Consider the following 15,081-nt stretch of genomic DNA (forward strand, 5'->3'; position numbering starts at 1 on the left):
GAGTTTTGCACTGTTGCCTGGGCTGGAGTGCAGTGACACGATTTCGGTTCACTCTGCCTCCCAGGTTCAAGCAATTCTCCTGCCTCAGCCTCCTGAGTAGCTGGGATTACAGGTGCCTGTCGCCATGCCCGACTAATTTTTTGTGTTTTAGTGGAGATGGGGTTTTACTGTGTTGGCCAGGCTTGTCTCGAACTCCTGACCTTGTAATCCGCCCGCTTTGGCTTCCCAAAATTCTGGGATTACTGACGTGAGCCACCATGCCCGGCCAATTTTTGTATTTTTAATAGAGACAGTTTCAACATGTTGGCCAGGCTGGTTTTGAACTCCTGACCTCAGGTGATCCTCCCACCTCTGCCTCCCAAAGTGCTGGGACTATGGGTTTGAACCACCACACCTGGCCTTTCACAGGATTTTAGATAATTTTACTAGAGCATAGGAATGTATGTAAACTTTTGTAATGTAAATGTAAACCAGTGTGTTTTTTAAAATAGGATCCAATTTATAAAATAACAATCTGCAGCTTTTTGAAAGCATGTATCTTGTAATTTGGTACCTTAATTTAGTTTAGCTCTCAGTGAGATGCCCCCCTTTAAAAACACATTGACTGACCATGTTTTATAGTCTAAAAATAATTGTATTGGGTAGTGTGGGTGTTACAGAAATTACCTCAATTTGTGGGAATTTGTGAAACGTCAGTGATAGTTGTAAAGCAGGAAAACAATACTGCTTTTATATTCAGTGCAGTAAGTTGCCTTTTTTTTTTTTTTTTTTTTTTTTTTGGTACGTTCCCTGTGCCTGGCAAGGGTCTGATAAGCAGTTTACCTTTATTAACTCGTTTGCTTTTCACAATAACCCTATGAGACTATTGTCCCAGTCAGTTTAAATAACACAGGCCAAACATTCACATCTCTGTAATTTGGAAATGGAACCTAGACAGTCTAACAGCAGAGCCCACTTCTTCTAACTTCTTTCTTACATTGCCTGAAAATTTAACTCATTTATATCTGTATTTTTTTTCTAAAGGAAATTTATTTGAATAAGAGTTACTTTTTCAATTTAAAATAAACCCTGAAAGAGCAAATAATGATAGAATGTTATGTTTCCCTCCCTAAATTTGGAAAGAGGCATTTCTTAAATTTGCTTCTTTATTTTGGGGAAATATAAAGGGAGTTTAATATTTTGGTAAATGGGATTCATTTTCTAGAAAAGCCATTCCTGTTGAATCATGTTAGCTTTTTATGGTAATGCTAATCATGTGTATTTTTCATTCACTGTGTATTTAGTAGGTAGTAAACCTGGAGCATCCTCAAAACTTGGATGTGATTACAGTTTCTGGTTTTTGTTTTGTTTTGTTTTTTGAGATGGAGTCTTTGTCACCTAGGCTGGAGTGTGGTGGCGCAATCTCAGCTCGCTGCAACATCTGCCTCCCGTGTTCAAGAGATTATTCTGCTTCTGCCTTCCAAGTAGCTGGGACTAGAGGCGTGCACCACCATGCCTGGCTAAGTTTTGTATTTGTTGTAGAGATGGGGTTTCATCACCATGTTGACTAGGCTGGTCTCAAACTCCTGGTCTCAAAAGATTCACCCACCTCAGCCTCCTAAAGTGCTGGGATTACAGGCATGAACTACCACGCCTTGCCTAAAAGATTCTATTTTTAGCTAATTGTTCACATTTATAGCATATATCTTCTAGAAAGGTAGACATAAACATGGATGTTGTCTCATTCAGAGTGCTATAAAATAGCAATTCTGTTTCCATACAATGAATACTTTGTTTGGTCCACAGTAAAAATTAATAAGCCTTGCTGATCTCAAGATTAGTTACTACTCTTGATCTTTATTAACTCTATGTCTTTTCCCTGTCAAATCTCTTAAGTATGTTGGCAAGTGATCCAGCTTTTCCAAGAATGTGCATAGCGTATTTGAGGGCAGGATCAAGCTTCAAGGATTCAGAGAAATGGTTTTAAATTAAATCAATGCAATATAGTGAATGGCAGGTGTTTGTACAGCCTATGATACTGCATAGCCATTAATGTCCTAGAGTTTGAATGGTTCAGATGAAAATATTTTAGCTTTATTTTTTGTTAATTCTACTAATTTACTTTGCTGCAGGAGTGGAGTCAACATATCAATGGAGCAAGTCACAGTCGTCGATGCCAGCTTCTTCTTGAAATGTAGGAGTTTGAAATACCTTTAAAACATCCTTATCGTGAATCAGAATCAGCCATTATTGGTTTTTGGGAGTTCATCATTTACTTGTAATATTCACAGTGTTATTATCACATAGTGGTACTGTATGGGCAATACTATCTGCAAGTAAAATGTTTAGATCTGGAGATTTCATATTGAATATTAGATGCAGTAATAATGATATTTTGTTATTTAACATTTCTAGGATACATACACATTGGTCATTATACAAATCAAAAGAATCTTTACTAGACATAGTTGAAAGATAGTATTTGATATATACAATGGATTCACAGTAGCATTTTTAATAATAAGTGCTCTAAAAATGTAAAAGATACAGAGAAATAAGGGTAGGTTATTAAAAGATTCTAAATAATTGTCCAACAAAATTCTTGGTGTGTTCTTTTGCTTTTGAGATCTTTGGTTTTGAGTTCACGCTGCTACCATGAAATGGAATTCCTAAGGAAACTCCCTGCTTAAGGAGCACACAGTGCCCATTGTTGACTAGAGTTGTAATTTTCATATATGCTTAGCTCTGTTGGGGCAGTTCTTTCTTTCTAATGTCACAACTCAGCTATGCTCTTGGTATTAATATTGGAGAAGGGAAATCTGTGCTCTATTCTTGTTTCTATGTAACCCACATTTCTAATTCTTTGTGCAACACTTCGTACAATTTAACAAATACAGGAAAAACTTAATTTCAACATTATCTACATTTGCAAGCAATATGAAACAAGTTTATTCTTATTCATGTGGAATATTTTGAAGTTTGGAAATTTTTCTTTTGAAATATATAGATGAAATGTTTTAAAATTATGTTTCTAACACTTAGACTCTCAGATAACTTTACTAATAAATGATCTCTATTTTAGAGGCCAAACAAGGCTGCTTTGTGAAAAGGACAGTTTTATTTTAAAGTTAATTTTCTGGTCTTTTTAAAGCTACCCAGAATGGAATCCTGACAATGATACAGGACATACAATGTAAGTTAAATTTTTTAAGCTACCATTTGTAAAGGAGATCAATGTAAGGAATTCAGGTTTAACTTTCAACATTTCATGAAAAAAATATTCTCAGAATTTCTTTACTGAAAATGAGAGTTTGATAAAATTCACTTTGGTTTACAATTTTTAGAATATATATGTAGTAATTTGTATTCTTTTATTGTTACGTAGGCTTTTCCCTAGTTACTTCACATATACTCTGAAAGATTAAAGTAGTTGTGGTCATACATGGGGTGCTTTAACATTAAATTTTAATTATTTCCAATGGACTTCTTTATCATGATTTAAATTTTATGTCTTTACTTTACTAGGGGTGATCCATTCATGTTGCAGCAGTCTACAAATCCAGCACCAGGAATTCTGGGACCTCCACCTCCCTCATTTCATCTTGGGGGACCAGCAGTTGGACCAAGAGGAAATCTGGGTAATTATCTAAAATTCATGTTACTTTTCCCTAAGTAGCCGTTACTGAAAATTTTTATTTTTATTTTATTTTTTTATTTTTTTGAGATGGAGTTTCACTTTTGTTACCCAGGCTGGAGTGCAAGGGCGCCATCTCGGCACACTGCAACCTCTCTGCCTCCCAAGTGCAAGTGATTCTCCTGCCTGAGCTTCCCAAGTAGCTGGGATTACAGGCACCCACCACCACGCCCAGCTAATTTTTGTATTTTTAGTAGAGATGGGGTTTCACCATGTTGGCCAGGCTGGTCTCTAACTCCTGGCCTCAGGCCATCTGCCCGCCTCAGCCTTGCAAAGTGCTGGGATTACAGGCGTGAGCCACTGCCTGGCCAAAAATTTTTACCTATTTATTTATTAGAGACAGTGTCACTCTGTCACCAAGGCTGGAGTGTAGTGGTGTGATCTTGGCTTACTGCAATCTCTGCCTCTCAGGTTCAAGCAATTCTCATGCTTCAGCCTCTCCCAGGTAACTGGGATTATAGACGCGTGCCACCACACCCGGCTAATTTTTGTATTTTTGATTGAGACAGGGATTTCTCTGTGTTGCCCAGGCTGGTCTCAAACTCCGGACTCAAATGATCCATTGTCCTCAGCCTCCCAAAATGCTGGGATTAGAGGCGTGTAAACCACTATGCCCAGCCCCTTACTGAAAATTAAAGGCAATGATTATAGGTGAAAGAAGGCTCAGCCATTCAGATATTACTCAGAAGTAACATTGCATGAAAAGTGATGGTAATCATATATTTGTAAGAGCTTTTCATTTGTGTTTGGAAGATGTGTGTTTTTTAGTAAAATTGTTTCCTTAAGCAAATGTATTGATTACAAGACTGAAAACTTTCTCCTCCCTTAAAGGTGCTGGAAATGGAAACCTGCAGGGACCTAGACACATGCAAAAAGGCAGAGTGGTCAGTAAAAAGCTTTTGCTTTTGATGTATTTACAATTTGGAGGAATATCATTTGCCTTAAATCCTTACTTGTTGAATCTGTTTTATGGTCCTTATAGGAAGATTGCTATAGTTTGAAAACCATCAGGTTTTTATATGGCTTTAATAATTAAAACTTTAATTGAATTTTATCTGCCCATATCCAGTGAGCTCACCTTGATTCAGCATCTTAGAAGCTTTGCTCTCCAGTTATGTGTATAATATATAATTTAAAAATCACTGCAGAGACTATGTTTTGACACTTTGGGGTAGTTTAACAATTTGGTTATGGTCAGAACTTACTTCAGTGATGTTTAATGTGTAGTTTTAAAATTCTCCAGAATGTTGCCAGTTGTTATTTAACTTACTCTCTTCTGGTTAATTGTAGATTATAAAAAGTTCTAACGTATAACTGGTTTTATATTGCTTTAAAGAGACTTAATTTCTTGTTTCTTTTCCTCTAATGGACAGGAAACTAGCAGAGTTGTTCACATCATGGATTTTCAACGAGGGAAAAACTTGAGATATCAGCTATTACAACTGGTGGAACCATTTGGAGTCATTTCAAATCATCTGATTCTAAATAAAATTAATGAGGTATGAGTAGAAATAATGGTGTTATTCATTTATTCATACCACTAATATATTTTCTATAAGAATTAAATGATTTTGGCCGAGAGAAGTGGCTCACGCCTGTAATCCCAACATTTTGGGAGGCGGACGCAGAAGTGGGCGATCACAAGGTCAGGAAATTAAGACCATACTGGCCAACATGGTGAAACCCCATCTCTATTTTTAAAAACACAAAAAATTAGCTTGGTATGGTGGCGCACATCTGTAGTCCCAGCTACTTAGGAGGCTGAGGCAGGAGAATTGCTTGAACCCAGGACACGGAGATTACAGTGAGAAGAGATCTCACCACTGCACTACAGCCTGGGTGACAGTGCAAGACTCCATCTCAAAAAACAAAAAAGAATTAAATGATTTTGTATTAGAAAAATAAAACTCAAGGTAATCTTAAATTTATCAAATAGGGAATGTAGTAAAGGAAAAGGCCAGTAGTTGATAAATGTCAATAATAATCATTAGAATACTAATGGATTATTATAACTTTATAGATTATGATCCTTAGATAGTAATTGTTAGTATGCTACTGTAAGAGCTGTAAAAGGAAAATTCTGTGGAAAGCCATGTCAGATCTGTATCAAAATGATGGTGTTAAGTCATTATTTTTAGTCCAGTAGGCATAGTAAATGATAAAGTAATGCAGTAGAATGACTAATGTGAGGTAGCCTTTATAATAAAATAGTAAATTGGCAACATTGTTTTATTTGGGGTTTTATTTTGTTTCTTTGTTTGGGAGAAGAGTCTTGTTCTGTCTCCCAGGCTGGAGTGCAGTGGCACAGTCTTGGCTCAATGGACTTGGCCTCCCCAGCTCAGCGATTCTCCTGCCTCAACCTTCCGAGTAGTTGGGAGTACAGGCGCCCACCATCATGCTGGCTAATTATTGTATTTTTAGTAGAGATGGGGTTTCACAATGTTGGCCGTGCTAGTCTCCTGACGTCAGATGATCCACCTGCCTTGGTTCCCAAAGTGGTGGGATTACAGGCTTCAGCCACTGTGCCTGGCCAACATTGTTTTGTTTTATTTTTTCATTCTTTAAAGTATTTCCTATTTAATGATTAAATATATCTGGAAAGATTTAGGGCAGTGGTTTTTTTTATAGAAAAAAATTTTAGTTCAATGTGAAAAGGCTGATTGGAAAAAATATAAAGAAGTAATTTTTTGTACAATTTCAGGCATTTATTGAAATGGCAACCACAGAGGATGCTCAGGCCGCGGTGGATTATTATACAACCACACCAGCGTTAGTATTTGGCAAGCCAGTGAGAGTTCATTTATCCCAGAAGTATAAAAGAATAAAGGTAATGTTTATTTTTTCAAGCTGTATATCAGTTTAATAAATAATTTCAGTATTTATTAACTTTGATTATTTAACATTACTGCTGAGGCCCGATGTGGTGGCTTACACCTGTAATCCTAGCACCTTGGGAGGCCAAGGTGAGAAGGATTGCCTGAGGCTTAGGAGTTTAGGACTAGCCTGAGCAATGTAGCAAGACCTCGTCCCTATAAAAATAAAATAATTGGTAAAAACTAGGATATTCTTAACTGTTGACTAATTATTATTGCACATCTGTCCTTTTGTTGTTGTTATTAAAGAAACCTGAAGGAAAGCCAGATCAGAAGTTTGATCAAAAGCAAGAGCTTGGACGTGTGATACATCTCAGCAATTTGCCTCATTCTGGCTATTCTGACAGTGCTGTCCTCAAGCTTGCTGAGCCCTATGGGAAAATAAAGAATTACATATTGATGAGGATGAAAAGTCAGGTAATATACATAAGGAAGTTCTAGAGAAGACAATTTGTCCAAATGATTTTAGAATTTTCAGTATGGGACTGGGCGCCGTGGCTCATGCCTGTAATCCCAGCACTCTGGGAGGCCGAGGCAGGCAAATCGCCTGAGGTCAGGCGTTCAAGACCAGCCTGGCCAACATGGTGAAACCTTGTGTCTACTAAAAATACAAAAAATTAGCCAGTATGGTAGCATGTGCCTGTAATCCCAACTACTCTGGAGGCTAAGGCAGGAGAATTGCTTAACCCCAGGAGGTGGAGGTTGCAGTGAGCCGAGATTGCGCCACTGCACTCCAGCCTGGGTGACGGAGCGAGACTATCAAAAAAAAAAAAAGGTGGGGGAGAAGAACATCTTTTCTATTTATCTTTTTTTGTCTTAACACTTTTGTAATTCAGCAATCCAAGTTTGTGTCCTTTCAGACTTTATCTTTCTTACAGTATTTTAATATTTTCTAAGATTATTACTTTCTTGCAGAAAGAGTCTATATAGATGATTTGGTATTTGGCACTACGGTGGTTCTTGGGGATTTTGTAAATCTGACAAGTAGGGTTTTTGTTTTTTTTTTAAATACGGAGTCTCACTCTGTTGCCCAGCCTGGAGTGCAGTGGCACCATCTTGGCTCACTACAATCTCAGCACTTGGGGAGGCCGAGGCAGGAGGATCACCTGAGTCTAGGAACTCGAGACCAGTCAGGGCAACGTGGTGAAACTCCATCTCTATAAAAAATTAGTCAGGCATGGTGGTACATGGCTGTAGTCCTAGCTACTGGGGGGCTGAGGTGGGAGGATTGCTTGGGCCCAGGACATCTAGGCTGCAGTGAGCCAAGATTGTGCCACTGTATTCCAGCTTGGGTGACCAAGACCCTGTCTCAAAAAAAAGGAAAAGAACTAACTAAACATTTTTAACCAGTAGGTAGAATAAATAAGGTTTTATACAATTTTTTATACAATTTTGTAAAATAAAATGTGGTTTGTGGTTTCTTTTCTTTTTTTTTTTTTAAGGCTTTTATTGAGATGGAGACAAGAGAAGATGCAATGGCAATGGTTGACCATTGTTTGAAAAAAGCCCTTTGGTTTCAGGGGAGATGTGTGAAGGTTGACCTGTCTGAGAAATATAAAAAACTGGTACTGAGGGTATGTAGTACTTCATTTGTTACCATTTAAAAGTCTGTTTTTATGTATTTAAAGCCACAGCATTCTTCTAAATACTTTTGTGTGCTAAAAATACAGGATTATTGAAATGTAGGTTTGTTGAAAGAGATGAACCTATTGAAATAAATAAATAATTGAAAAATAATCTTTTTTTTCCTGGTCTTTTAATAGCAGAAGTTTTTAAACTAGTCTTTCCTAAAGGAGACACCTTCATTGCTCTTACCTTTTTAAGGGTTTCATAGGGTTCTGCTACCACAATGTTTTATTTTCCACTTCTCTGACTATGGTCATAAAGATGAATGTCTGACTGTAGGCAGCTTAGGTTCTCAGATATGTTTATGGGGATGAATAAACTGAGTTGATTATATGGTTTGTCTCCAATTATTAATTCACTGCATAATTGTGTATTCTGCAAATGAATATATTTTAATACATTTATTTAACTTCTGCAAAACTTTTGTCTTTTAGATTCCCAACAGAGGCATTGATTTACTGAAAAAAGATAAATCCCGGTAATTTCTTCTTTTTTTTTTTTTTCAGATGTGTGAGTGTATTCAACTTTACTTTTTCAAACGACAAATAAATTGTGGTGTGTGTTTATGATTTCAGGAAAAGATCTTACTCTCCAGATGGCAAAGAATCTCCAAGTGATAAGAAATCTAAGACTGATGGTTCCCAGAAGACTGAAAGTTCAACCGAAGGTAAAGAACAAGAAGAGAAGTCCGGTGACGATGGTGAGAAAGACACTAAGGATGACCAGACAGAGCAGGAACCTAATATGCTTCTTGAATCTGAAGATGAGCTACTCGTAGATGAAGAAGAAGCAGCAGCACTGCTAGAAAGTGGCAGTTCAGTGGGGGACGAGGCCGATCTTGCTAATTTAGGTGATGTGACTTCTGATGGGAAAAAGGAATCTTCAGATAAAGCTGTGAAAAAAGATGCAAGTGCTTCAGCAGCAGCAAAGAAAAAACTTAAAAAGGTAAAGATTTAATACTGATTTGTTTTAATAGAAGATTATATCTGATCAGTGTTTCAAGTTATTTACCTAAGCAGGGTGAGATAAGGGGAATTACATGATTTAAATCAGAAAATAAATCAAATATGAACCAGAATGTAAGCATTTTAATCTAAACTCTGCAATAAGTAAATAAGGCATTGTATTATAGTTGGCAAAAAATACCAGCTCAAAGAGGAAATTTTTAGTAAAAATGAGGGAGAAAGACTCAAAGTACATATGCTTCTGTATTGTACTGGTAGTATATAGGGAGGTAGCCTTCAAGTGTAGCTTTAAAAAAAATAAATAGGACATGAGATTGCACTGAGTTAACTGGCCCAAGATAGTTAAAACTTTTGCCTTTTATTCAAAAATGATTAAATAATTTTTCCTATTTGAGAAATGTAGCCCTCGTCAGATGATTTAGTACTTTTTAAAACAAGTGTATTTGAATATATAGGTTATTTAGAAGCCACATAAAAAGTGAATATAAATATAAAAATACACACATGGTATAAGGAACAGTAAAACAAAAGGGACCCTCATTGTGCTGACTGCCTAGCTTAAGGAGTAAGGCATTAAAATGTCTTTGAGTCAAACTCCTTGTGTTAAATGGCTCTTCAATTAAATGTTGGAGTGAGCCAGGCAAGGTGGCTCAATGCCTGTAATCCCAGCACTTTGGGAGGCCCGGCAGATCCTTTGAGGCCAGAAATTCAAGACCACCATGGTGAAACCTCTCTGCTAAAAATAGAAAACAGCGGGGTATGCTACGCCTGTAGCAGCTACTTGGAACACTGAAGCAGGAGAATTTCTTGAAACCAGGAAGCAGAAGTTATGGTTAGCTGAGATCACACCACTGCACTCCAGCCTGGCTGACAGCAAAGATGGGTGACAGAGCGAGACCCTGTCTCAAGAAAAACAAAGTTGAGTGAAATGAGATTTTTGGCATCCTATTCCATATTCCATTGGTTCCTTTTATGCAACATTCAACTCAAAACCAGTATTTACCTCTGGGTTTTTGTTTGATGGCTTGGTCAAGTAACTTTATTTATTTTTCTAACTAGAGCCAATCGTTATGTTTACATTTGTAAAAGCTAATAATTACTGGCATTTATGACATTCAGTGCCATACATTTTTGTAAATTCTTTATATATACACATTTATTAATTTAATTCTCAGCATAACCATATGCAGTTCATACTGTTATCTCCCTTCCATAAATGAGGAAATTGAAGTATGGAGAAGTTAAATAATCCCATACTGCTTATAAGACACAGAGCCAAAATTTAGACCTAGGCAGTCATTCTTCAGAGTTGTGTGGTGTTTTTTTTGTTTTTTTGTTTTGTTTTTGTTTTGAGAAGGAGTCTTGCTCTGTCCCCGAAGCTGGAGTGCAGCAGCTTCATCTAGGCTCACTGCAAACCTCTGCCTCCCAAGTACCTGGAATTACAGGCGCCCACCCAGCTAAGTTTTGTATTTTTGGTAGAGATGAGGTTTCTCCATGTTGGCCTGGCTGGTCTTGAACTCCTGACCTCAGGCGATCTGATCTGCATGCCTCAGCCTCCCAAAGTGCAGGAATTATAGGTGTGAGCCACTGTGCCCAGCCCAGAGCTTGATTTTTTTTTTAACCATTACACTATTTCAAACTGAGTGTTTGCTCTAAAGAGTAGGTGTATTGTAATATACTGTCTTGCAAAGGACATTACTCAACTTTACCAAATCAAATTTTTTACACATTTCCCTAGCAGCATTATATTGTCAGAAAAGGTAAAATATGAATATCCTTATTTAATTTCTGCTCTTCGTGTGAGGCAGACCTTCCATTTTTTTTAGCTTTAAATAAGCTAAATTATTTTTCAAATTAACAGTAAATTTTTGAGAGAAAAGAAGAAGTCACTATTTTGACAATGAATAAAGACAAAGACGCTATCCTATTCCCTTCAAGTAAAGCAAACAGAAGGGATGCTGCAGGATAATTGTTGCAGAGTAAATTTGTCTTTCTTAACAGCGTCGGTTCCCAGGGAGTATGGAAGGTTTTGTCACTCTAGATGAGGTTGGTGATGAGGACGATTCGGAACTTCAGAAACTTCGTAAATCGGGCATGACATTTAAATCTGGTGACAAAAATGATGATGGTTTGGTTGAAATTAAGGTGGACAAGATCGAGGAACTTGATCAAGAAAACGAAGCAGCGTTGGAAAATGGAATTAAAAATGAGGAAAACACAGAACCAGGTGCTGAATCTGCTGAGAACGCTGATGATCCCAACAAAGATACAAGTGAAAATGCAGATGGTCAAAGTGATGAGAACAAGGAGGACTATACAATCCCAGATGAGTATAGAATTGGACCATATCAGCCCAACGTTCCTGTTGGTGAGATTTAAGTGTTTTGTTCTTTGCCTTCCTTACTCTCCCCAAAACAAATTCTTAGGTTTCAAAATAAGATTTTAAAGTTTGTCTTACATAAGCTGTGATAGCATTTTAAATTTGCTTCGTTTCTATGGGAAACAATTTATAAATCTTGATACATTATCTTTACCTCTTACGCATCTCTCTGATATGGTATCGTTTTATGTTGTCATTCCACAATATGTTCCTATTTCTCCTCATAAAATGTCCTGCAAATTGCACGTGCTTTTTCTTTTGTTTTTTTGTATTATATTTCCTTTTAAGAATACAGTTAGGTGGGACCTCAAACATCAATTAGGTAATAGCAAAATATGGTTCTGGTTTTGTTTCTGATTTTTATCTTAGGGTGTATTGGACTTTTCACAAACATGTCTCACTTAAATTATGTTGACAGGTAAAAAATTGTGAGTACTAAATAAAATCTTCAGTTTAATTTGTAAGAATGTATGTTTGTGTTTCTAGGTATAGACTATGTGATACCTAAAACAGGGTTTTACTGTAAGCTGTGTTCACTCTTTTATACAAATGAAGAAGTTGCAAAGAATACTCACTGCAGCAGCCTTCCTCATTATCAGAAATTAAAGGTAAGACTGAATATAAAAGAGGAGAGTTCTTTGGTGAAAACAACTTACGGAAATAAATGGGATATAGAAGTAAAATATGCATAGTGTTCTCTCTAGACTCAGTGCAATGCTTTATCCTGAAGATAACTTTTCTTTCTTTCATTTTATCTATTTATCTCTTATTTATTTATATATTTTTGAGACGGAGTTTTACTGTTGTCACCCAGGTTGGAGTATAATGGAGCATTCTCTGCTCACTACAAACTCTGCCTCCCAGGTTCAAGAGATTCTCCTGCCTCAGCCTCCTGAGTAGCTGAAATTACAGGCATGCACCAGCACACCCAGCTAATTTTTGTATTTTTGCTAGAGATGGGGTTTCACCATGTTGACCAGTCTGGTCTTGAACTCCTGACCTCAGGTAATCCGCCTGCCTCAGCCTCTCAGAGTGCTGGGATTACAGGGATGAGCCACTGCTCCCAGCCTCCCCTCTCCTCCTTGTTTCTTTATTGATGGATTATCAAAACATCTATTGAGCCTCTTGTCATAGTTTACCCTCATTATGTAACAATTTAGTGTTTTCTAACCATATAATAAATTATGTGATAGAATTATTCAGGTACTCTTAAATTGTTGTTGGGCTATACTTTCTAATTTGGAAGTTGCTGGGAGTCTGAATACTAAAAGTGGCATGTCCCTTTACATTCAATAATTATTATTATTTTTTTTTTTTCTTTTTCTTTTTTTTTTTTTTTTTTGAGACAGAGTTTCACTCTTGTTACCCAGGCTGGAGTGCAGTGGCGCGATCTCGGCTCACCGCAACCTCCACCTCCTGGGTTCAGGCAATTCTCCTGCCTCAGCCTCCTGAGTAGCTGGGACTACAGACACGCGCCACCATGCGCAGCTAATTTTTTGTATTTTTAGTAGAGACGGGGTTTCACCATGTTGACCAGGATGGTCTCGATCTCTTGACCTCGTGATCCACCCGCCTCGGCCTCCCACAGTGCTGGGATTACAGGCTTGAGCCACCGCGCCCGGCTACATTAAATAATTTTTAACATTGACAATAGTGACACTTCAGTTATTTTTATGACTGAAAGTATATAAAGATCAAAAGCATAAATACATAAACCACAATATCACTGAAGAATAATCCCTGGCCCGGTGCAGTGACTCACACCTGTAATCCCAGCACTTCCGGGAGGCTGAGGTGGATGGATCATGAAGTCCAGAGTTCAAGACCAGATTGGCCAAGATGGTGAAAGCCTGTCTCTACTAAAATTCCAAAAATGAGCCAGACTTGGTGGCAGCTGCCACTAATCTCAGATACTCGGGAGGCTGAAGCAGGAGAATCGCTCAAACCCACGTGGCAGAGGTTGCAGTGAGCAGAGATCCTGTCACTGCACTCCAGCCTGGGCAATAAAGTGAGATTCCATCTCAAAAAAAACAACAAAAAAAATTAATTCCTACTGAGATATATTGAAATTTGTTTTGTAATTATCGGCTTCTTTGGACTATCTGTTGAAATAGTGACTGAAGCTTAAAAGTAGTTACTAAACAGCTCAATTGTAGATACCTTGGGTTTTGACACCTCATAATAAGTTAACTATAGTTATTCAATCATTAGACATGTCCTCTGTTGACTAAATGGCTTAAATGGTTAAATGTAATCTTTTAATTTTGGAAATGATTCAGGTTCTTGGCTGTGTATCACTTTTTTTTTTTTTTTTTTTTTTTTTTTATGTAACAGCTTTTTGCCATTGTACGTCTCTTACCATCTGTATATGAAGAAAGAATGGTGGTTATTTGCAGTGGTGGCACCAAAGTAGTACAAGTATTTTTATCTGCTTTGTTTTTAAGCTGTTTGGGGTCAAAAACTATATGTATTGCCAAGAAGAATATGTAAAAAATATAAAAGATTGCCAGGTGCTTGTGGCTCCTTTTATTATTTCTGTATATTTTAAAGAAACTTTACTATTAAGCAATACGGTAACTTGCTAATGGTAAATTGATACTTTTTTTTTTTTTTTTTTTTTTTTTTTGGGGGTGGGGGGGAGACAGAGTCTTGCTCAGTCGCCCATGCTGGAGTGCAGTGGTGTGATCGCAGCTCACTGTAATCTCCGCCTCCCGGGTTCAGGCAGTTCTCCTGCCTCAGCCTCCTGAGTACCTGGGATTACAGGCACACACCACCATACCTGGCAGATTTTTGTATTTTTAGTAGAGCCAGGATTTCACCATGTTGGTTGGGCTAGAACTGATAATTTCATAACTGGATGTTTGTGGGTTTTGTTTTTCATTTTCTTTTAAAGGATATAATGGCATTTAATTCTTACTGTTTTCCATTAAGTATAATAAAGTTGATAAATTCCAATGAGATGGAAAGAAACTTTGGAAATTTTAGATTAGATTTTTGAATATGTCTTTTGTACTTTCATTAGTGTTTTAACGGTGCTCCAATGTCTAGGGACTCCTGAAGTCACAGGTTTAATGGCATGGTTCAGCGAGCTACACTTGTGGCTCATTTATTTGCTTTATAAGGTTTTACTAGAACCCACAGCCATAATCATTTATGTGTCATCTATATTTATTTTAATTTATAACTGAGTGCTGGATTGAATCATTGCAAGAAACACTGAATGGCTCAATGAGTCTAAAATATTTACTGCTGGCCTTGCAAGAAAATGTTCAGCTGATTTCATGAATAGTGCATTGATGCTGGATGTGGTGGCTCATGCCTGTAATCCCAGCACTTTGGGAGGCCAAGGTGGGCCGATCACCTGAGGTCAGGAGTTTGAGACCAGCATGGCCAACATGGTGAAACTCCATCTCTACCAAAAGTACAAAAAAAATTAGCTGGGCGTGGTGGCGGTTGCCTGTAATCCCAGTTACTCAGGAGGCTGAGGCACGTGGAGGTTGCAGTGAGCTGAGATAACGCCACGGTACTCTAGCCTGGGCGACAGAATGAGATTCTTTTTTTTTT

The 15,081-nt window shown here is 37.5% G+C and overlaps 1 protein-coding gene across 7 annotated transcripts in view; it reads left to right on the forward strand.

Annotated features, from left to right (window-relative positions):
• MATR3 (matrin 3) overlaps nt 1-15,081 on the forward strand; it is a 79,078-nt gene that overhangs the window by 62,260 nt on the left and 1,737 nt on the right. For 4 of the 7 annotated variants that reach the window (XM_017536707.2, XM_017536706.1, XM_017536710.2 and 1 more), the window contains 12 exons: nt 2,112-2,173; nt 3,131-3,172; nt 3,505-3,617; nt 4,505-4,557; nt 5,047-5,172; nt 6,375-6,500; nt 6,796-6,963; nt 7,989-8,120; nt 8,607-8,650; nt 8,748-9,117; nt 11,139-11,505; nt 12,004-12,125. In XM_017536707.2, the coding sequence (XP_017392196.1) occupies nt 2,112-2,173; nt 3,131-3,172; nt 3,505-3,617; nt 4,505-4,557; nt 5,047-5,172; nt 6,375-6,500; nt 6,796-6,963; nt 7,989-8,120; nt 8,607-8,650; nt 8,748-9,117; nt 11,139-11,505; nt 12,004-12,125 (1,725 nt within the window). The remainder of the gene's footprint in view (nt 1-2,111; nt 2,174-3,130; nt 3,173-3,504; nt 3,618-4,504; nt 4,558-5,046; nt 5,173-6,374; nt 6,501-6,795; nt 6,964-7,988; nt 8,121-8,606; nt 8,651-8,747; nt 9,118-11,138; nt 11,506-12,003; nt 12,126-15,081) is intronic. The other 3 variants (XM_017536711.1, XM_017536712.2, XM_017536713.2) reach the window with 1 other exon arrangement.

Source organism: Cebus imitator, unplaced genomic scaffold, assembly GCF_001604975.1.
Source record: "Cebus imitator isolate Cc_AM_T3 unplaced genomic scaffold, Cebus_imitator-1.0 Scaffold101, whole genome shotgun sequence".
NCBI lineage: Eukaryota > Metazoa > Chordata > Mammalia > Primates > Cebidae > Cebus > Cebus imitator.